Here is a 24,048-nt window from a genome sequence, read left to right as displayed (position 1 = left end):
ACTTAATGGAAACTTATTATCAGTGAATCACAAGAAGCTATGTAAGCTTTACACTTGTGGTTATTGAATTCATGTGTGGATGAGGATCAATCGATCAACGCATTATTACACATCATGGTCCGCATTCCATAACATGTATTCAACCTAAGATAATCGGATGCAACCATGAGCACAATGCACTATAAGAGAAAAGCACACCCGAGGACTGAGGAGAGTGAGGAGACTAAATTCACAGACGGTTATTACTCATATTCAAACATATTTTCAATCAGTTTACAGTACACACCTCAGGGGTGTCTTCCTCAGGGGTCTGCTGGACTGACTGTGAGAGGACTGAGGACTGTCAAATGTCAGATGTGGACTATTATAGTATACTGTGCTGGCTGGAAAAGATTTACACTGTAGACTATATATAATTGAGCAAACATTCTCTTTGACAGGAGACACGTTACATCTTGTGAGGTAGGCCAGCCTGTAGAATGATTATCTGCACGCTGCCTCCTATCTAGGTTTGGAATTCGAAGCTTCGGGGCCGAGATTCGATTTTAATTCGAAGCTTCGAGATAAAAAAAAAAAAATATATAATTAGAAATTGTATAATTTTTTATTACAATTTTTTTTGGGACTTGTACAGCACTTTGTTCAACTTAGTCAGTGCTGTAACGTTTAAACCTTTTAAAATCTTAGACAAACAAAACACTTTGCTTTCATGAAATATTGTAAGCCGTCATTTGAGGCTTTATAAAAGCAGCACAATGAACACAAATCTGTCAGTGCCGAGTCCGACCTCATCTTAAATAACAAACAGCATTGCTTGTTGTAATTAACAAAGAGAGGCAGAGTTGATTTAGCAAAAAAAAAAAAAAATCATATATATATTTTTTAATAATCTAATTTTATTTTGCATATTCGAATCCCATGCCCATCGAACGAAGCTTCGAAGCTTCGAAGTATTTAAGATAGCCCTACTCCTATCATTTCAACTTTTTGTTGGGTCAATCTATGGAGATCATGAATGCTCTTAAAAATTATAACTGAATGAATGAAAATGACAAATTTCAATATGCTATGGATCAGAAGTGTATGACACGAAAATAAACGATCCATTAATTTATAATCGGATGACACGGATAGAGCCTGATATACAATATATAATTATCTACATTTACATTCACATTTACATTTTGTCATTTAGCTGATGCTTTTATCCAAAGCGACTTACAAGTTCTGTACGACAAGTGAGCAGGAAGGGTACAACTCTTTCAGATAAGTAAAAATGTTCATCAAACAGTGCTGAAACTTGGGTGTTGCAGTGTTGAGTGCATAGTAGTAAAGACTATTAGTATAGTAGGAAGCGTGCATGGTTTAAAACAGTAAGAAGGTTCGTGTTTTTTTCTTATTTAACTAAATGCACATATAGCCATTGGATCTCTTTGGCCTTGGTTGAAGTTATTCTGATAATAATAATTCCGGTCCATAGTGTTCTTAAAGGGAATGAGAGAAGCTGATTTGATTGGTCATAATTGAAGACAGCCCCAACTCTACCTGCTAATAATGTATTCCTCCTACTCCAACCTCCACCTGTTAATAATGTATTCCTCCAACTCCACCTCCACCTGTTAATAATTTATTCCTCCTACTCCACCTGTTAATAATGTATTCCTCCAACTCCACCTGTTAATAATGTATTCCTCCAACTCCACCTGTTAATAATGTATTCCTCCAACTCCACCTGTTAATAATGTATTCCTCCAAATCCACCTGTTAATAATGTATTCCTCCAACTCCAATTCCACCTGTTAATAATGTATTCCTCCAACTCCAACTCCACCTGTTAATAATGTATTCCTCCAACTCCAACTCCACCTGTTAATAATGTATTCCTCCTACTCCAAATCCACCTGTTAATAATGTATTCCTCCTACTCCAAATCCACCTGTTAATAATGTATTCCTCCAACTCCAAATCCACCTGTTAATAATGTATTCCTCCAACTCCAATTCCACCTGTTAATAATGTATTCCTCCAACTCCAACCTCACCTGTTAATAATGTATTCCTCCAACTCCACCTGTTAATAATGTATTCCTCCAACTCCACCTGTTAATAATGTATTCCTCCTACTCCACCTGTTAATAATGTATTCCTCCAACTCCACCTGTTAATAATGTATTCCTCCAACTCCACCTGTTAATAATGTATTCCTTCTACTCCACTTATTAATAATGTATTCCTCCTACTCCACTTATTAATAATGTATTCCTCCTACTCCACTTAATAATAATGTATTCCTCCTACTCCACCTGTTAATAATGTATTCCTCCAACCTCACCTGTTAATAATGTATTCCTCCTACTCCACTTATTAATAATGTATTCCTTCTACTCCACTTATTAATAATGTATTCCTCCTACTCCACTTATTAATAATGTATTCCTCCTACTCCACTTATCAATAATGTATTCCTCCTACTCCACTTATTAATAATGTATTCCTCCTACTCCATGGATATTATTACCAAAAATAACATAAATTGGTTGGACACAGATGTAGGCCAGCGCTCTTGTGCTTGCATCTAGATCCACAAAACAAGAGATGTGCTGTCAGGTATATCCCATGAAAGATATTCCAGAAGCTATTCCACACTAATTTAAAGTGCTAGAGGAAAGGTCATGGGGTCAAATTCAATGGGTTCATCTAGGGGTCATAAAAACAGAGACTGGGAGGAACCAAGACACAACTCTCCCTGCAGTAGCTACTTCCGTCACCAGCTCTGGGAAAATAAGCAGACCTGTGACTCTACGAAATTAATGGAGTGAGACGGAAAATTGCTTACACCAGTAAAAGTGGAGGAGGCTTATTTGATTGAGCAAAATATTTGCCATGTTTAGGGTCTTAGAAATACATTTACATTTTAAACTCGGAATGTCATTCAGCAGATCTTTTTTAAAGGGATTTCTGATGAATTTCACCTCTTTTGATGATTTACAGACACCAAGGGTAATTTGGCTAGTTTATTTTAAATTGACATTGATTGACAGATTGATATTTAATAGTTTTGCTTAATGACGTGAATAACGTGTGTTGTGTTCTCAGTGAGGACGTCGCCTCCTATTCATTTTCACAGCTGGGTGCCCTCTTCCTACAGTATATGACCATACATTTTTTTTTTTTTTTTTATATATCCACTTTTTCTCCCATTTTCTATATTTTTCTCCCATCCCAATTTCGTATCATCCAATTCAACCCTCCCCTGTCACGAACGCTGTTTCTTGCCTCCCACAAGCCGGCTGCAATGTGGACTAAGTCATACATAGCACAAGTCCCCTCCGGTACTTGAGGTAACAGCAGTCGCATCTTTTCACCTGCGCAGCTCGATCTCTCAGTGGCGAGGAGTAACGCGTGGGAGGCTCACGCTGCCCCCGACACTTCCTGATTCTACTGCGCAGGCGCACCAACCGACCTGTAGGAGTCGCTGTCCACAACGCCCGATCCCCACCCATCAGTTTCCCACCCCCTAATACTGCCAATGTGTATTAGTATGGACGACCAGCTAAACTGAAAGCAAATGTGGAGCGCTGGGCTCGAACAGGCGAGCCCAGCGTCTCCAGATTTTGTGGCGAGCGCCTTGCCCACTACACCACGTAGCCGCCCATGACCATAACATTTTAAAGGATTCAAATGAAAGCTATTGGAGTTATCATGTTAACAACAAAGCTAAGTTAAGCAGCTAGCGGTGGCACTCGTGGTAAATCCACAAGAGCAGGCTAAGTTAAGCAGCTAGCGGTGGCACTCGTGGTAAATCCAAAACAGCAGGCTAAGTTAAGCACTTGTGGTAAATCCAAAACAGCAGGCTAAGGCTGCGGTTACATTAGGGCCATTTAATTTTGTTTCATTTAGCTTTTCAGAACGCTGCGTATTGGCAGGCAAGTTAGAGTTAATTTAGACGTTGTTTTGTCTCGTCTACTATATACATGTAGTACAATGCCGAAGCAGTAGGTGGCGATGTAGTTCAAACATGAAGGCCATTTTCCACCAATCAGAAAGGTTGAACGAGTCACTCCACATCCTGCTCAAAATCTCAGAAAGCCACCATCTTTATACCTCGCATGAGCCATTTAGCAACATAGCATTTATTTTTCAGCAAGAAATAAAGTGCAATAAACAAAAACAGATACATTCACTGTGTTCTGCCTCATTTGTTGATGACTTGTTGATGAAACAAAACTAACATCAACACAATTGACCACCAAGAGCGGAGTTTAGTCTCACAAAAATATCACAGATTTTGTTAGCTTACGTGCTAACGTGATTGGGATATGCCATTATAACAGTATAGCATTGTGGCTAGCAGCGTAGTAACGTTAATGCTAGCAGAATGAATGGATGTAAACGTTATTTAACATATTGCAGAATGGGTACAATACAATACGGCTCAATACAAACAATTGTTAAGGGAATGCAGATTGTTGTAGTTTGGAGTACTGGGTTCCTTATAACAATAACTTGACAACACATGATCTTAGTTTAGCCGCAGCTACAGGCAATCTGAGGAGGACGCAGCTGATATCCTGTATAGGTCCAGCCAGGGGAGAATTTGGCGTCGTTTCGCAATTATGCCACATCAATGTGGAACGCCGTACCCAAAGCTGTAAAGGAATGTGAATCCCTACCCACATTCAAAACCGCTCTTAAAGAGCACCTACGGGAGGCTGCAATTCGAAACTGCCCACCGTAAATGTCCAAACCCCCCCACCCCCTCCTAATAGACAGTCTCCTCCCCAACACATGTATATATTCTCTCCCCACCGTATGTATATTTCTCTCCCACCCACCCACCCCCTCCTAATGTACAGTCTCCTCCACACCATATGTATATTATTCTCTCACCACCGTATGTATATTTCTCTCCCACCCACCCCCTCCTAATGTACAGTCCCCTCCCCATCATTTGTATATACTCTGTCAGGATCTATGGGTAACAGTACTGTATATTTGCATATCGTATATGTCACAAATGTAACAGTACTAAATACCTGTATGTCATGTATGTCCCTATGCCATAAATGTCATGTATGTCATAAATGTCACTATGAATTGAAAATTATGTAAACAAGACAAACGTCTTTCTCTGGTCTGCATCCCCTTAACAATTGTGTGTATTGAGCCGTACTGTATTGTACCCATTCTGCAATCTGTTAAATAAAGTTTTCATTAATTCATTAATTCGGTGTTTACTACTGTGCATGTGCGTTGGGCAAGAACGGCTCCGTATCCAGCTTGCGCAAATTACATGGCACCATTGTCGGCGAGTTTCGGCGAGTTTCCAAAACGAAAACACCCTTTCAGCGTTGCCACTAGGAAAACGCGTTTTCCTGCCAAAACGGCGTTTCTTTTTAACTTGGACATGCAAATGTAATCACTCGAAAATACAATGTTGCTGTTTTACCCCAGTGTAACCATGGCCTAAGTTAAGCAGCTAGCGGTGGTGTTCGTGGTGAATCCACAACAGCAGGCTAAGTTAACACATCCTGCGCTAAAAACGTTGTACAACGTGTTTCAAGGTCATGCTAATTCTGCCATTCCACGGCGTACGACGTTATTGAGATCATATTTAATTTTTTCGCCATGTTATTCATAATTCCATCATGGAGCCTGGTCTGATGCAGTGGGATCCTGCACAACTCTGCAACGCTTCAATACTGCCGCCTGGTGGATGATCGGCGAGTTACAACCGGAAATGGATCTCTGGAGATCTCTGTGTACCTGGCAAATGCGTCCGGCACTCACATATTGTTACGGGACTCTAGACACACGTCCGTGTGTAGCGATCGCTGCCATAACGCAATAATCGATATGATTTGGGCGTTTATTATGATTATACAAACCGGAAATGGATTTAGGAGATCGCCGTCAAATAAGTGGGATCTTTTTCCTCCAGTCTCATCGGCGAACGGTAAGAGGACGCTGACGTCATTTTCAGCGTGAGTGTTTATTATTATAAATGCAAACTGCTCTGATCAATATATCACCCATACTACATAAAGCATTTACTGACGATCACGGAATTATAAACGACCCCCCCCCCCGTTCATCCGCGCATGATAAGTCATAACGTTTAGGATCATGTACAGTTGAAATTTTTTATATATCGTGTATCGCCAACAAACAGCAGTTGATAATCTATATAGGCGTTTATGCCTATAAGTCACGTTCTAGGAATTACTGGAGAAAACGATAAAAACATATTTATATTCTAGATGGTATTTTCGTTTGAATCTATAAATGAAAAAGTATAACGTTCCTACATCCTTAACACTTTAACATGAGCGGGCACACACTCATGTCGCACACACGCACACTTATGGCCAAAGGAAAAGACACTTTAAATTAGAATAACAGGAACAGTGTATTGCACTACCAAAGCTAACTAGCATGTCACACATGCTCTGTAAATAACTATGTACAGATACCGAGATGTCACTCCATGTTACCTGCTACCTGTTACTGCACAATGTTGTTTCTTCTTTTGATTCTATTATATGTACCACTGTATTGCACATCGTTGCGGGCAAGACCACCCGCATTTCATTGTATACCTGTATGCCGTGACAATTAAAACTCTTGACTTGACTTGACTTGATAGATAATCGATGTTGAATGGGCCATAGTAATGTCAATTTAGCAATACAATTTAAAAAGTTATAGCCCTGCAAAGAAGGTAAACATCTCCATAGGCTTAGACTGGTGGCAGTGATCATACATTGATGGATAGAAGCGTGGCAGGGAATGTGTTAAGCAGCTAGCGGTGGTGTTCATGGTGAATCCACAACAGCAGGCTAAATTAAGCAGATAGCGGTGGTGCTCGTGGTAAATCCACAAGAGCAGGCTAAGTTAAGCAGCTAGTGGTGGTGCTCGTGGTAAATCCACAAGAGCAGGCTAAATTAAGCAGCTAGCGGTGGTGCTCGTGGTAAATCCACAAGAGCAGGCTAAGTTAAGCAGCTAGTGGTGGCGCTCGTGTTAAATCCACAAGAGCAGGCTAAGTTAAGCAGCTAGGGGTCAAGTGTCTTGCTCAAGGACACAGCCAAGAGGAGCCTTAATCGGACCATTGAAACGTCCCGATTAGCAGACGACCGTTTACCTCCACCATCTGTTCTCTCCCCTCCAGGTAGGATTGCATCCAGCTCACTGATAGACTATCAAAACCAATTGCTTTTAGCTTGTCAATCAGAATGGTGTGATTGACAGTGTCAAAGGCCTTTTTTAGGTCCAGCATGACCATGACGCAGTATTTGCCCGCATCCACCTCTTGTTTGATGTGGTCGTTTAAATAGAGAAGGCATGTGTCAGTGGAGTGGGATGTTCTGAAGCCAGATTGGAATTCGTAGATTCGATTTTTTTCCGCAAGGTACTTTTCGACCTGTTCGTATAAAAAAATGTCCCATGACTTTTTGATGGAGGTAAGGATAGAAACAGGGCAGTAGTTGCCTGGGTCTAATTTTCTGCCCTTTTTGTGCAGGGGTGTTACTCTCGCAATTTTGAAGTCTTTGGGGACGTGTCCCTGTTTTATGGAGAGGTTTATTATGTGTGTGATGACTGGGGTGATGGCGGCTGCTGAGTCTCTGAGGAATTTGGAGGGGATATTGTCATGGCCAGTGGCCTTGTTAGGTTGGAGGGCGCTCAGTTTTTTGAGTACCTCAGCTGTTGTTACCATTTCTAGTTTGAAATCGTCTTTGCGGACCCCTAGGTTTTTGTAGTAGGCTATGATGTGTTCTACCCCAAAATGCCCTGAGTGGAACGGTAGTTTGTTTACCAGTGTTGTGGCTATGTTTGGGAAGAACGTTTTTAAGTAATTGGCTACATCCAGCTTGTCTGTGATGAGCGAGTTGTCCGTCTTTATGTTTATATTTGAAAATCTGGTTTTGAGTTTTTTACTGCAGCCTAGTTGATTATTGAGTAATTTCCAAAGTTCACATGGTTTGTTTTTGTTTTCCTCAGTTTTGTCATTGATGAAATTCTTTTTTGCAGTTTTGATCATGGAGTTTATGTCATTTCTTAGTCTGTTTCTTTCCAGTTTGAGTTCAGTCACGTGGGCTTGGAGTTCACTGCTCGTGCTTTTGGTAAGCTTTGACTGACTTTTACGAAACTCAGAGCATTTTTTGTCTCTGGTTTTCATAGCGGCCAATATTTCGGAGTGCATCCACGGCTCAGCGCGGTTTTTTACCCTGGTGGTTCTTAGGGGGACCATGTTGTTTAGTATTGTTGAAAATTTGGTTTTGAAACCAAGCCATGTTTCTTCAACTAGTGTACCATTGAGCTCATCTGACCAGTCCAGGCTCTCCAGTTCAAGGTTAAAGGCCTCGTTAGAGTAGGTTTTGAGGTCTCTAGATGTGACTGTTTTGTGGCAGCCAGCCTTTTGTTTTAGCTTTTTGCGAGTACAGAATATCATATAATGATCACTTAACCCGCATGCTATAACCCCTTTATTGGAGATCTTGGACTTGTCAGAGGTCAGGATGAGGTCAATGGTAGATTGACCTGGTAGGGAGATAATTAGTATATGAAATGGAAAGGATGTGGCACGGCAGACCACTTGGAATGACGTTAAGTAAAAGAGAATAAAAAGAACATGGCTAACCGCTTTTCATCCGATTAATAACAGCGGATAGCCGGCTATCAAAATAACCATTATGCGCGTCCCTAATCCAAATACACATGTACCAAATCAAGATGTAGTTCACCTTAACTATCCTTTGTAGTAGGCATGACCCCACTTAAACATTACACACACACACACACACACACACACACACACACACACACACACACACACATACACACACACACACACACTCACTCACCAGTGGGGCCATCATGCCCTTGCCTGCAGTGGGGATGACCACTCTGAGGTCGGCCTTGCGGCTGGCGATGGCCAGGTTGCCCCCGGGTGGTGGAGGAGACTTGGCTTGCATGACTTTCCCCACGCTGTTCCCGCCGGTGTGGCCCACAAATCCGTTCACTGGACAGACACAGAAACACAGGTTACACACAGGAAGCAGCTAATGTAACCAGGGACAAAAGGCGGGAGGTCACACAGTCCCGACCTGACAGTGGGGAAGTCGTGCAGTAGGTAGGTAGGCCTAATGTCATTGTGTAAGTCTACTGCGCTTTCCACGTCCGACTAGACTCTAGTTATTCGTTGTGTTCATCATTGCTATGTCGATTTATAATGACAAGCTGTCTTTCTTTAGGCCCTTTTTAATTCAAGTCTCCAGGGAACCAGGGGACAAGACACAGACCACTGAACGGCAACGATTACTTCTCGAAAACTGACATTTCCACTTGGTGGCCAGACTACTATGCTGAGTGTGTATGTACAGTATGGCCTGGTTCCACAATGTCTTGGTGGCATTCAAATCTAATAATTATATAAAAGTGGAGTGGTTAGTGGCCTCCACTCCAGAAGAAAAAGCCTGTGAGAGCCTATGTAATTATGGCCATTTGTTCTGAGAGAAAGCCATTGTAATTTTTGCCATTTAGTGGTCAGCGCTAGAGAGCTAGCCAGTGTTTACGCTCCGCGGGGACTTCCTGGATCCATACTCTCGTCAATGGGATGTGTGCGATGCTTGGTGGAATGCCAAGCGACGTTAGCGCGCCTCTCAGATTGCTTTTGCATTTGACACACGGCCATCTGCTTGCTCCGCGCTAGCTCGCCTGAATATCTTCCTCTCAGGAGAAGCGACATTTGAAGGAACAATGCAGCACTTTTACAGTTGGAGGTCATTCGGAGAGAGTTCCATTACTGGAGAGAAACGCTCATGAAATAACCATCGCCTCCTTCCGAATAATGTCTGGAACAGGGAGAGATTTCTGTGTTCATGCCTAGGTCTTTTGTGCCCACCTCACAAAAGTAATTTCCTGTTCGAGTTGTGTGAGAAGGAATGTGTCCAGGGTCAGCAAGGGTAGCATTCCACACAGCCAAGACCAGCCACTCAGAACAGGATGCTTCAGACACATTGGACAAGAACTCTCATATTATGTACAGTCGACCACGATACCTGGCTGTGTGTAAACACCTTATGATATTAATACACATTCATAATGGCACTCAGTTTTCTTATGTACTATACTGTATATATATATACTATATACTGTATACCCCTTAGCGAGCAAATACTGTTATAAATAGTGTTATACAGTATTTCCTAGCTGACCCACTCCCTATGTTAACACATTCGGGACGGGCCACGGATAAATCCGTGGTTCGGCGCCATGCTTAAAGGACCAACCACGGACATGTCCGTGGCAAGGTTGTTTTGGCTTTTATTCCATTTTAATAACCTACTCAAGGTCACCGAGCGGCACTGCAGAAGTACCCTACTCTTTGAATTCGAAAAAGTGCATTACCGGCCAGATCCTCTTAGGGGCGCTATCTCGATAATGCAGTGTTCCCTGTGGCAGAAGTTGTCTTGTTTTTTCTGGATTTCCAATGTAGTTTTCTACTAACCTGAAGCAATGCCTATAGCCTGTTACACGGATTACGTTTTGGGACGCGGATTTCACTATGCAGTAAGGGAATATATCATCAGCCAATGGACATATCGATCTACCAGATGGCGATCGATAACTGGGAAATGCTCTGGGTGATCCAACCGGCCCATGGTAAAATCTTTTTCGCGTAAATTACACGCTGATCAGGCATTGTTTTGATAGCCATCCACCCGGTCAACGAATGTGGCTACTGAGGCTAACACGGTTATTGGTAATCAATAATCAGAAACGACGTGTCCCCCCCCCCCCCCCCCCCCCTTCATGCATTCATGGTGGACCATCAATACCGATCATATGCAGTTTGAGTTTTAACTGTAGCTTCTGTATATCCGAAATGCCATTGGATTTAAAAACCTGTTCCACCCCAGGTGAAAATCTGCATAAAATGTATACCTAGGTAAATGGAATATTGCTCCACTTCTACAAGGGCTATTTGCATATTCTTGGTATCTAGGTACATCTATGGACCTCAGTGAATGTATTGTCAGTGTCAGAAATATTGTGTCTATTACTAGGCTTGCTTAAATTGTGATGAAACAAAGGAAAATATGAATTATGATTTTTCTTTTCATCTTTGACAGTGAATAACACCATGATAATAATGACCAGACTTAAAAAACTGCCACTGACCTTGTTCAGTACCCTCTTGAGATCATGTGTACAAAATATCTAAGGAAATTAATAAAGGGAAGATGATAAAACCGAAGGTTCTGTATATACAGTACTGAATTCTCCCATCCGGACCAATGCAATTTGAAATATTATTATAGAATATAGAATATATGCTTATACATTACCTTATTATAGCCAATTCGCACATTTATATATATATACATATAGTATCTTTCAAATGCCCGAGTTCAATTTGGATTTAGTATCACCAGGCATGCATAATAACAGATAATAATATCTACTGTAATCGACTGTACTTTTTTATTTTTCTCACAGTGCAACCATTTTGAAACTAATTTCAGATCTAGTTGTTCCTATATGCTAACAATAGGGAGGAGAAACTAACTGCATTTCAATATTTATCAAATCGTTACCTTTTGTGGCTTATTATCAAGAATAATAACAGTTATTGACATATTCATAATTCAACTCTGAACTTTGAACCCCCATAGAAATTGAAGGGAAATGTAGTTTGGAAAAATTTCAACGCCGATCGACAGCTCTGAGTGCCCTCGACAAAATGGCTGCAAAGAAACTACAATTGCGTTTTTTCTAAATTTCCAAAATGGTCGCCGGCTCGGATTCAGCTCGGATTATACTTCTTCAAAACTAGAAGGTAAAACCATATTATGACACTTATAACCTATTGCTAACCTATTGCCAACCTAATGTTTTACATTCTACATGCTTTTGTGACATGTTTGTGATGTTAATACTTGAAAACGGTTGATTTTAAAATCGCAAATGATTTCCATCATCGCCATGTTATGTTATATGGATCTATGATCATAATGGCAAAAGGGGTCGGTACCGACCCTGAGGGGTGGAACAGGTTCGTTAGTAGCTTAGCGGCCTGTATCTCGCCTTCCAGGAAATATCCTAGCCGAAATCCCTTATAACGCTTATATTCAAGACGCTATAAAATGAGAACGTATTGATGAAAAAATTATTTCTTTAAGCCATTTTGAAGGGACGGTTTATGGTCTCAATTGACAATGAGAATGGACAGATAGCAATATTATAAAGTATATATTTAGCTCTACAAACAGCCCCACGGACTGTGCAAGTCTGTTTAGAAATGCTGGCCGTCTAGCGTGAGATTAGACGCATCCAAATGGCCGGGAAAGTGTTAAAGGCTGACATACAGTACACAGTATACCATTTAGAGCAATCACACACAACTGAAACAACACCTAGCCAACGCGGATTACATGTAACGTTACACGCACACAATACTGAAGATTACTGTGAATAATAATAATAAAGAATAATAAATAAAGAAGAATATGGTAATTATTTAGAGACATACCACGCGGTTCGCTGCTTACAATGGTTCAAAGGAAAGACATTTCTCCAATAACACGGGTTGACATGGATTCATTAACACATTGGGGACGAAGCACAGATATATCCGGCTTTCGAATCCATGCGTTGTGGACAGAATCACGGAGATATCCGTGGGAAGTTGTTATTGCTTTTATTCCATTTTAATAACCTGTTCAAGGTCGCCGAGCGGCACTGCAGATTTTCCCTACTCTATGAATTTGACAATGTGCAATACCGGCCAGATCCTCTTAGGGGCGCTATCGCGCTACTGCAATGTCCCCTGTGGGCGAACGGATCAGTCTCTTTGTTTTCTTTCAACAGAGATTTGAGTAGCACGATTCTGGATCTGCAGCCTGTAGCTTGGATTACGTTTCGAATCGCAGATTTCACCATGCAATAAGGGGATTTATCATCAGCCAATGGACATATCGATCTACCAGATGGCGATCGATAACGGGGAAATGCTCGGGGGGATCCCACCGGCTCATGGTAAGATCTTTTTCACGTAAATTACAGCCCGATCAGAGCTTGCTATGATACTCAAACAGCCGTATGTGGCTACTTAGACGAACACGGTTTTGGTCATCAATAATAATAAACGACATCCCCCGCCCTCCCCTTTCATGCATACATGCTTTGGGATCGTCCGGATCATATGCAGTTTGAGTTATTTCTGTAGCATCTGTAAAACGGAAATGCATCCAATGTGCAGTTAAGGTGGGGCGTGAGGTCTCCAATGAGGTTAACCCTTTCACTGCCACACGACAACGGCTTAACCCTTTCACAGCCACACTACAGAAGGTTAACCCTTTCACAACCACACTACAGAAGGTTAACCCCTTCACTACCACAACCATCTGTAGTGTGGTAGTGAAAGGGTTAAGGTAAGGGGTGGGTTAATATGATGCTGTACATTCCTGGATTTTAGGGTAGTCCCAGTATCAATAGCTGACAAGGATTCTTGATAGTTGACTGGAAATGAACTCTGGTCCAGGCTGTTTACTACCAATGCAATTCCACTGAAGCCACTTGTACTGGATGAATGAATGAATGAATGAATGAATGAATGAATGAATGAATGAATGAATGAATGAATGAATGAATGAATGAATGAAAACTTTATTTAACAGATTGCAGAATGGGTACAATACAGTACGGCTCAATACACACAATTGTTAAGGGGATGTTGTTTGTCTTGTTTACATCAGGGTCCCCCATTTTCAATTCATATTGACATGTATGACATACTCAACATACATGACATTTATGGCATAGGGACATACAGGTATTTAGTACTGATACATTTGTGACATACAGTACGGTATTCAAATATACAGTACTGTTACCCCTAGATCCTGACAGAGTATGTACATATGAAGGGGAGGGGACTGTACATTAGGAGGGGGTGGGTGGGTGGGAGATAAATATACATACGGTGGTGAGGAGACTGTACATTTGGAGGGGGTGGGTGGGTGGGAGAGAAATATACATACGGCGGGGAGAGAATATATACATGCGGTGGGGAGGAGATTGTCTATTAGGAGGGGGTGGGGGTGGGGGTGGGTTGTTTGGACATTTACGGTGCCCAGTTTCGAATTGCAGGTTGTAGGTGCTCTTTAAGAGCGGTTTTGAATGTGGGTAGGGATTCACATTCCTTTACAGCTTTGGGTAGGGCGTTCCACATTGATGTGGCATAATTGCGAAACGTGTTTAGTCCCTTGTTTGAGCCGAATCTGGGTTTAACATGATTTGTTGAGCTTCCTCTGGTGTTGTGGTCGTGGTATTCACTGACCTTTGGGAAGTATTTTGACATGTACATGGGTACCTTAGTCGTATAGTGTATCTTGTAGACCAGGCCCATTGCAAGTTGCTGTACTCTGTCGTCTACTCTAAGCCATCCTAGGTTGTCAAAGTGTGCAGGGGTGAGGTGGGTTCTAGGGGTAAGGTCAAGTAGCGCCTTTGAGGTGCTTTGGTACCATGAGGTGCACGCATAGTCGTAGTACCCTTGAATGAGTGCTCCTGCCAGAGTCTTCAGGGTATTCTTGTTTACCAGAGAGGAGATCCGGTACAAGAATCTAGTTCGTTGGTTGACTTTTTTATTACATTGGATGCCATTTTGTCACAGGAAAGATTTGCCTCTAGGATGGAACCCAGGTAGGTAATTTCATCTTTCCTTGTGACAATATTGTCACCCAATGTAACTGAGAAGCCGTCGGTCTTGCTGAGTTTGTTATTTGAACCGAAGAGAATGGACTCTATTTTGCCCATGTGTAATGATAGTTTGTTATCAGCGGTTCCATCAAAGGAGCTGCGCTGGCCCTGTCAGTATATATATTTGACAGCTAGTAATGACGACTGAAGTCTTTGGAATTGCTATTATAGGAAGGCTAAGAAGTGATAACAGTAGCATATTGTAACACATTTGTATTTTTACTGTATTTGGATAAATTAACTGACGCAGCTATAGGCTACTGGGACTTTTGTGAAACATTGAGCGGCTGTTTGATTGACGTGTTGAGAACAAATTGGTATTGATTGGCAGGTTCAAGAACACAGGCTTCCTAAAATAATATTGTGACTGGATTCTCAGTGGAAACACTTGATGATGCGTAACAGAGACAACGTCTTACTACAACATGATAATTGACTGAGAGTTAGCCGACTCTTTTGGCACAGAGACCGTGACCGCCGCATCTGACATGAATTATGACTGTGGGGTTCCTGCTTATTTTGGAAAGGCTGTCGCTTGAGAGAAGAGAAGAGGGAAGGAAACAATATGCCCTGTGAGCTGTCGAATGGGGGCAGCATTTTAATTTAAAAGGCTACATTTAGCATAATCCTTATAGTGCAATGTATTTTTTTGTGCATGGTTTTGAGGTACTATTTTGTGTTGGCTGAACACTGCTACTTTCTCCGTGAGGACAGATCTGAGGTACGTTCTGGGGACCACTCTGTTGATGCAGGTCTATAATCTGTGTTTATATGGGCAAATAAATCTAACGATTGAGTAGAAATGAAGGTGTCAATTGGGTTATTCATAGACCGATTCTGACCTAAATTCACAAGATTACGAGACTAAGGCATTTACAAGAGTAGTCAGAATATTGCCTAAATCAGGTAGGAATCAAATGTAATGTAAACATACTAGTTTGAATAGTTCTATACCTTATCTACAGCATCCAATTAAGTTATACAACGCAATATTCACATGGCCTCCATTTCCATTCCATAGCTATGGCTAAGGCTGGCCAGGCATTAGCGTTGCTGGTCCAATCCGTTTGGGATGCTGTTTGATGCTCAGGGAAACTCATGCAGCAGAATCACAAACACTTCAATGAACTGTGCTGCTACTGTCGTACTGCTACTGATTTTATTCAATTATTGATTGAGTGTCTTCTTATATGTTGACTTACATGTTTTTATTTAAACATTGATTGAGTGTTGACGACATTTCATTGACGACATGAAAGCTGCCTGCACCAGCCCGTTATTTTTAATATGCTGATGATTCAGCCATTCTTGTGTCGCACAAAGACAAGAATCATATTCAGGGCATCCGAGCTGACAACGTCGATAGTATAAAGAACTGGCTAACAGACAATAGGTTGTCACTGCATCAAGACGGAATCCATATTAATGGGTTCAAAAATAAGGCTAAGCAGGACTTAGACTGCCTAAAAACCCTTGCCTCATATCTGGCCCAGTGCCATTTTGACTACGCCATCAGTTCATGGTACTGGAGCCTTAACAAACCCCTGCAACATAAACTTCAAACAGCACAGAACAAACTAATCAGAGTAGTTTTAGGCCTAAACTCCAGAACCCATGGAAGACTCAATTTACACCACCCCACTGGCTACCAGTTGAGGCTAGAGCCAAACAGTTACAACTAGGGATGGCCCACAAGATTATAAACAGGAGAGCCCCAACATATTTTAACAACCACTTTGAAAGGATTGCACACACACACAACACAAGAGGAAGCCTGAGAAATGTAGTCCCCTGTAAGCACAACAGGAAGGCAGGTGAATTGTCATTTAGATATAGAGGTGCAGTGGAGTGGAACAAACTACCACTCAATATCAAGGAAACAGAGAGTGCTGCAGTGTTCAAATCCAGGATAAGGGAGCAGCTATTTAGGCCTTGTCCAGACGAAAACGATTTTGATCTTTTTCGTTTTCATTACTTTTCATTTAAAAAAAGGTTTCCGTAAAAACGAAATCGTCTCAAGAAATAAGTGCGTGCCACAAATTTACAAAATAAATGTGTTTCCTGTTTTAGACGTCGCTCTTTTATTTTGAAAACCCCCGACCGGAAGTGTTGTTGTTGTTTTCGATAACTTGTGTCGTCCGGTTCTGTGCTTTTGAGCAGGCGCTAGTTTCCAACGGATAGGAGAGACTAGGGCTGGGCGATATGGCCTAAATATGATATCACGATATTTTCTGACCTTTCGGCGATACACGATACACATCACGATGTTTTTCTTTTTTACCCCAAACAATTCATTATGAGGCTTACCAAGACAGTATTTGAGTTTGCAAGCTAACATTAAAGACAAAATAAAATACCCATGCATTTAGCATTTTTATATTATATATTAGATTTATATTATTAGATTATATATTGCATGTATTTAGCAATGAGATATTATATGATTTAGATATGAAATATGATGAATTGAAAATGGGGGACCCTGATGTAAACAAGACTAAAGTCTTTCTCTGGTCTGCATCCCCTTAACAATTGTATGTATTGAGCTGTACTGTACCCATTCTGCAATATGTTAATAAAGTTTTAAATCAATCAATCAATAGCATTTTAGCATTTTTATGAAACTACTGTATATATGTATGTCTCTAAATGTTTTGATGAATTGAAAATGGAGGACCCTTATGTAAAAAAGCCGAAAGTCTTTTTCTGGTCTTCATCCTCCTGTACTGTATTGTACCCATTCTGCAACCTTTTAATAAAGTTTTCATTCATTCATTCTGATGGAAACATAATCATTTTGATTGACAGTCGAGTCTGCCAATTACGTCACACCGCTTTCCCCCACCCTGCTGTTCTTAGCACCAATCGGCAAGCGCTATTAGTTTTTGACTTCGTGAATGTCCTGTGTGCTGAACAACAACAAAGCTACTAACGTTAGCTCCCCGCGGCCGTCGAGTAGGAGACCAGTGCTCCACAGGATGACTAAATGAGGCATAATGATTTTACTACAACGAATGTTATAATAAAAGCCTTTCCATACATCTGTCTGATTGAAAACTTTATTAACAGACTAACAGTCCCTTGCTAGTCGACTACGGCTCCTTTCGACCGATTAGTCGACTAATCGACTAATAGGGGTCAGCCCTAATACACACACACACTCACACATTTATATACACACACACTCACACATATACACACACATTCACACACACACACACACTCACTCACACATATTTATATATACACACAGACACTCACACATACACACACACAGACACATATATACCTGTATACACACACACACTCACACATATAGATACGTACACACACACAAACACACACACACAAACACACACACACACAGACACACACACATATATACACACACTCACACATATATATACACAGACACACACTCACACATATACACACACACTCACATATTTATATATACACACACACTCACACATACACATGCACACACACATTCATATACACACACACACACACACACATATATACACGCACACACACATATACACACACTCACACATATTTATATATACACACACACACTCACACATACACACACTGACACATATATACCTGTATACACACACATACACTCACACATATAGATACGTACACACACACACACACACACACACACACACACACACACACACACACACACACACACACACACACACACACACACACACAGCGGCGGCGTAAACATCGGGCTCCCAGGGCTTTAGTTCTGAATGATTTCTGACTAGCCCTGAATTTTTCTGACAGAGGGAAAAATCAATAATACTCAGGAAATGTAATTAATTTAACTCCCGACCACCCCACCCCTCGCTGCTGCCTGTGTGCGGAGAGACTGAGGGAGTGGGCGGGGCTGGGTAACATCCTCTTGTCTGCTCAGCCCATCTGCACGTGGCTAAGCTACTAACATCACTGCTACATGTAACAAGCTAATTAGCGTAGGGTAACATCGTTGCCTGGATACAGACGTAATGGAGCAGGCTTTCATCGTTGGCTCTTTTATTTCCGAAAAGGAGAGACTTGTGAAATTGATGGACACACCTAACAAGAGAGCCTTTTACAATAAAGTAATCAACATCTTTGTTCAGAAGGATAGGCGCATGGACTTCATCTACAAATAAAGTAAGTGCCCTTATCTTTTCTCCACTGGCTTTGTGCATGTTGTCTGCATGTTGTCTGATCCGCGGAGCTAATGATGCTAATGATGGAGCATCGCCGTCGGTTGTGTGATAGTAAATGGCTAACCTTCTGTATTGTCACAGTGAAAGGGTTAACCGGCTGTCACGCGGCAGTGAAAGGGTTAAGTTGTTAAATGTGCACAACAGACTGCTGCAGTCTTTTTACCAGTCTGTTGTGGCCAGCATCCTCTTCTATGCTGTGGCATGCTGGGGAGGCTACATCAACTCAAGGGACACCAACAAGCTCAACAAGCTGGTGAGGAAGGCTAGCTCCGTGGTGGGAGTCGAGCTACCTAGACTTGAGGTGATGGCAGAGAGGGGGATGATAAGGAAGCTGGCTGCCATCATGGAGAACCCCTACCACCCCCTCTACGACGAGCTAGTCAAGATGAGAAGCTCGTTCAGCCACAGACTCATTCCCCCACGACACTCAACTAACCGCCTCGGACAGTCCTTCATACCAGCGGCCATCAGGCTCCACAACAGTGGGCAGCGACTAGCAGCCTCCAGGCTCCACAACAGGGGGCAGCGACAGCGACTGCTACCAGACATTGACCTGGGACTTATAGGAACCCAAGGAGGACAACCTACACTACCATAGGCTTACTGCACCTTATGTGGACACTGTGATACTGTGATACTGTGAATAATGTATATTTCAGTGGATACCGTGATACTGTGAATAATGTATACTCAGTAGATAGTAAATTATAACACTACCTCACGCATACTGCACCTTATGTGACACTGTGAATAATGTGAATATTTCTTCAGCTAGTCAGATAGTAAATTATATTGACCATATTGACCAAATTGTTTACACTGCCTGTGTTGTTTTTACTACCTGTACACTGTGTTGTTTACTACCTGTACCCCCCCCCCCCCCCCCCCACTCCCCCCCCCCCCCCCCCCCCCCCCATGCTGCTATGATGCCTGAATTTCCCCAAGGGGATCAATAAAGGAATATCTTATCTTATCTTAAGTTAGCACACTGCCACGGTAGGCTATAGCTATACATTTCTGGCATGTATTTTCGTTAAGTTTAGGATAATTGTGGGTTTATAGAATGACTCCACTAATGGCCCTCAATAAGGGTAGCATTAGAACAATTGTTACACACAAACATCTTCACACATGGTCCTATTTTCATGTCTGCATTGTTAACGTCTACTCATGAAAGACATTTGGCTACACCAAAAGGCCTGGATGGATGCAGGATAGAATATGCACTGTTATATATTTCTTTCAAGAGATACCTCTGAATAATAGATTCTTTTTTGCACTTGATGTTACATAATGGCAGAGTATAAGACAGGGTGTCCTTTACGTCACCAGTGAGGACACTGGTATGAAGTAACTGTAACAATAACACTCAGATACCAGTCATGGAAACAGTCACAGACCCGCCTCATGCCATGTGCACATGTTGTCCAACTAGACGAATGAGAAAGGAAGCAGGAACAAGAAGAGGGTGCAAGTCATGTGACCTGATAAACAACAAGCTGGATTTGGAAAATTAGAAGGTCTGTCTGTCCGCAGTTGTTGGTTCACTAATAGTCACAAGATTTTGTCGACAAAATCGATTAGTCGGTTTAATCGACACGTTTGTATTTGACGTGTTATGGAGATGAATGCGGAAGGATAAATCTAGTCTTTAACCCTTTCACTACCACACTACAAAGCGTTAACCCTTTACCCAACCACACTATGGAAGGTTAACCCTTTCCCTATCTCACTACAAAAGGTTAACCCTTTCCCTATCTCACTACAGAACATTAACCCTTCCACTACCACACTACATAAGGTTAACCCTTTCACTACCACACTACAGAAGGTTAACCAGTCACGTCTGTAGTGTGGTAGTGAAAGGGTTAAAAGGAGGCATTATGCAAGAGGTTTCCAAACAGGAACATGTGAGCTCAGTCATGTATCCTGTAACAAACTATGTTAAATAACCAAATAACAGTGGTCTACACAGCCCTCCATGCACAGTCTACACAGTCTCACCAGAAAACATCAAATAAAGTACTAATTGGCCACAGGAAAAAAGGTACACAATGAACATTATGTTATAGCCATGAGTGATATATTTACATATTGTATCGGCAAAAGTCCAACCAGGAGTCGAACCAACATGGGGGCGAATGCTCTCACCGCTATCTAACTATGACTATAGTTAGAGTTATGGTTAACTCAGCTTTACTCCGAGACACTCTTCCTCACACATATCGCCACCTGCTCTGACAGCTCACTTAGCTCAATCCATCATTCAATCAGAGCAGCTTGTGGGCCACAGGCAGCTCATCTAGATGCTTCTCAGGGCGCTCACAAAGAAACCTCCATAAGAGCATTTCCCTGTTGAAAGCTTGTGTGTGTGTGTGAGAGAGAGAGAGAGAGAGAGAGAGAGAGAGAGAGAGAGAGAGAGAGAGAGAGAGAGAGAGAGAGAGAGAGAGAGAGAGAGAGAGAGAAAACCGCACAAGAGAAGAGAGCATGTGATGAAGTCTGTGAGGGGCGGGGGTTATGGCAGGTAAATTCACAAGATGAAGGTGGATACAAAATGTGTGTAGTCCGGTGCCCTGGGGCATTGTGGGCTTTGCAGTGCAGCAGTATGATGGGTGGGAGTCGGACACCGGGATCTAGGGACTGTCGGCCTGCATCCTGTCTGTCTGATTCAGCCTGAGATGAAGATGAGAGCAGAAAAGTGCACTGCGAGGTCAACTGGTATGTACAGGGGTGTAGCTCCAGATTCTGGGCCCCATGAAAGAATGTATTTGTCAGCCCCCAGTGAATGCGAGCGCGCGGCAGCGCGCGAGGGGAATTTTTTTTGGCCTTTTTTTTTTGATGAAAACGCATAATATGGTTTTTACCTATACATTCGGATCAGCAGTTCAGCACCTGCACTGTTGGTGGGTGAGCCTAGTAAAGGATGTCGCATTGCGTTCATCTTCAATGAATGGACCAATGCAATAGTCTACCAAAGCCCCCCCTCTCTCTATATATATCTCACACACACACACACACACACACTTCAGAAACAAACATAGTATCAATGAGAGCATCAATAATACACCTGAGTGATGTCTAGTAAAAAAAAAAATTTTTTTTTTTTTTTGGGCCCCTCCCCAGTGCTGGGCCCTTGGAATCATCCTAAGCTACCCCCCCCCAGCTACGCCCCTGGGTATGTACATAGTTTGGAACATCAGGGCTGAATTAACATCACAATGTCCTTCATGTAGTAAAGATGTTGCATAAAGGAAGGTGACGCATTACAAGCTGTGCGAATGGAGTGCAACCGATTTGACTAATGTCAGTAACTGATATTTCAGTTACTGACATGAGTCGTGTTTTGCTATGGACCTGTCTCAAAACCCTGCCCTCTTTTCTTGATCCTCCAATCACAGCTGTCGCTTACCTCTGACTTCCTCGTACGAGGAAGTCAGAGGTAAGCGACAGCTGTGATTGGAGGATCAAGAAAAGGGGCAGGGTTTGAGACAGGTCTATTGGCTTTGGTGATTTGGAGGAGACAGACAGGCATGCTACTTGTGTTGAGACCAGTTCAAAATATATTATATCCTAATAAAAAAGAAAAACCAGAATGCAGAGCTGTCGCATGAGAGGGATGTAAACACCCCCTGTTCTCATTCAAAACAAGCTATATTGAATGAATACGACTTTTGTAAAGTGCCAAATTCAAGTTTCAAGTTTGTTTATTAATTGTCACAATAAAATACATGTACTTTACGGTGAAATGCTTGGTTCTGTATGAGTCCCTGAGAGTGTGCTTCATACAGTAAAAAAAAGTAAGTAAAAAAGTAAGTAAAGAGGAATATACAATATACATTATATACAATACACAATCTAAATTAGAACAATTGTTGTAACAATTGTAAAAAATCTATAGATTAATATAATTTCTAAGCCTTGTCTCTTAATTGACCAAACAACCATTGCAATAGCAGATGAAAATAACAAAATCCCCATTCGTTTTTTTGTTAGCTAACCGACGTCATTGTCGAACTAGGTCCTTTAACTCATCGCGCCACACAGGAATGGAACATGTTTGACCCGGGAATAGGTGACGTCTGACGGTCAAACGCAGACGGAACTGAGGCCTCCGGGGACCTGCCAGCTCACCCTGCACCTGCCACCCTCTCTCCGTCACATTACACATAGCAGCCATGGCGACCCCCGCGCTGTCAGGGCCACTGTGTACACCCCCCCTCGAGGAGCCTGACGTGACCAGCATGCCTCCCAACAGCCCCCCGGTGGGGCAACAACACAGGGCAGACTCCCTCCTTCACGCCCGCCCATACAAGGAGTGAAGTGGAAGTGACACGAACAGGTGCACCTGTCCGCATCATCGCCGCACAGGTGTTTACTGGTAGCGAGCCGCGGCGCTGACAAGAAGAGAGCGTTCCGGAGAATGTTCCGGAGAATGATGCGAATGACTGTGTAATGGCCGTGCGCTGCTGGCGTGCGCTGTTGGCGTGTGGGATTCATTTGCCGAAAATAGGCCAGAGCACGAAAAGAGGGCGAGGCGGTTGGACTCCAACTCAAATGAATGGAAAAGTAACCGTAGACTTTGAGAGGGTGCGAGCAGACATCTGACAAATGTATGGAGCACGCACGCACACACACACCCACGCACACACACACAGTAAATACAGAATATACACACACACATACAGTACATACAGAATATACACACACACACACAGTAAATACAGAATATACACACACACATACAGTACATACAGAATATACACACACACACACAGTAAATACAGAATATACACACACACATACAGTACATACAGAATATACACACACACATACAGTACATACAGAATATACACACACACACACACACACACACACACACGCACAGTGTGCAAACAGAATATACACACACTGAGCCTGAACGTTCGGACCTTCGTTCGTTACGTTGGCATTTGAATTCTAAATCAACATTCAAATTAAATATATATATATATATTCTTTTTTTTTTATCTACTTTTTCTCCCCATTTTCTATTTTTCTCCCATCCCAATTTCGTATTA

General features: G+C 42.1%; 1 protein-coding gene across 1 annotated transcript in view; it reads right to left on the bottom strand.

Moving 5' to 3' along the window:
• Window positions 1-24,048, bottom strand: part of LOC311246820 (myocyte-specific enhancer factor 2A-like) — a gene marked incomplete at its 5' end in the record, with an annotated part of 71,120 nt that overhangs the window by 16,736 nt on the left and 30,336 nt on the right. The window contains one exon of the mRNA XM_084337066.1: window positions 8,861-9,018. Coding sequence (XP_084193192.1) covers window positions 8,861-9,018 — 158 coding nt within the window. The remainder of the gene's footprint in view (window positions 1-8,860; window positions 9,019-24,048) is intronic.

This window comes from Notolepis coatsorum (genome assembly GCF_963971535.1).
Source record: "Notolepis coatsorum genome assembly, chromosome: 20".
In the NCBI taxonomy this organism is placed as follows: domain Eukaryota; kingdom Metazoa; phylum Chordata; class Actinopteri; order Aulopiformes; family Paralepididae; genus Notolepis; species Notolepis coatsorum.
This window is presented reverse-complemented; position numbering and strand designations above follow the sequence as displayed.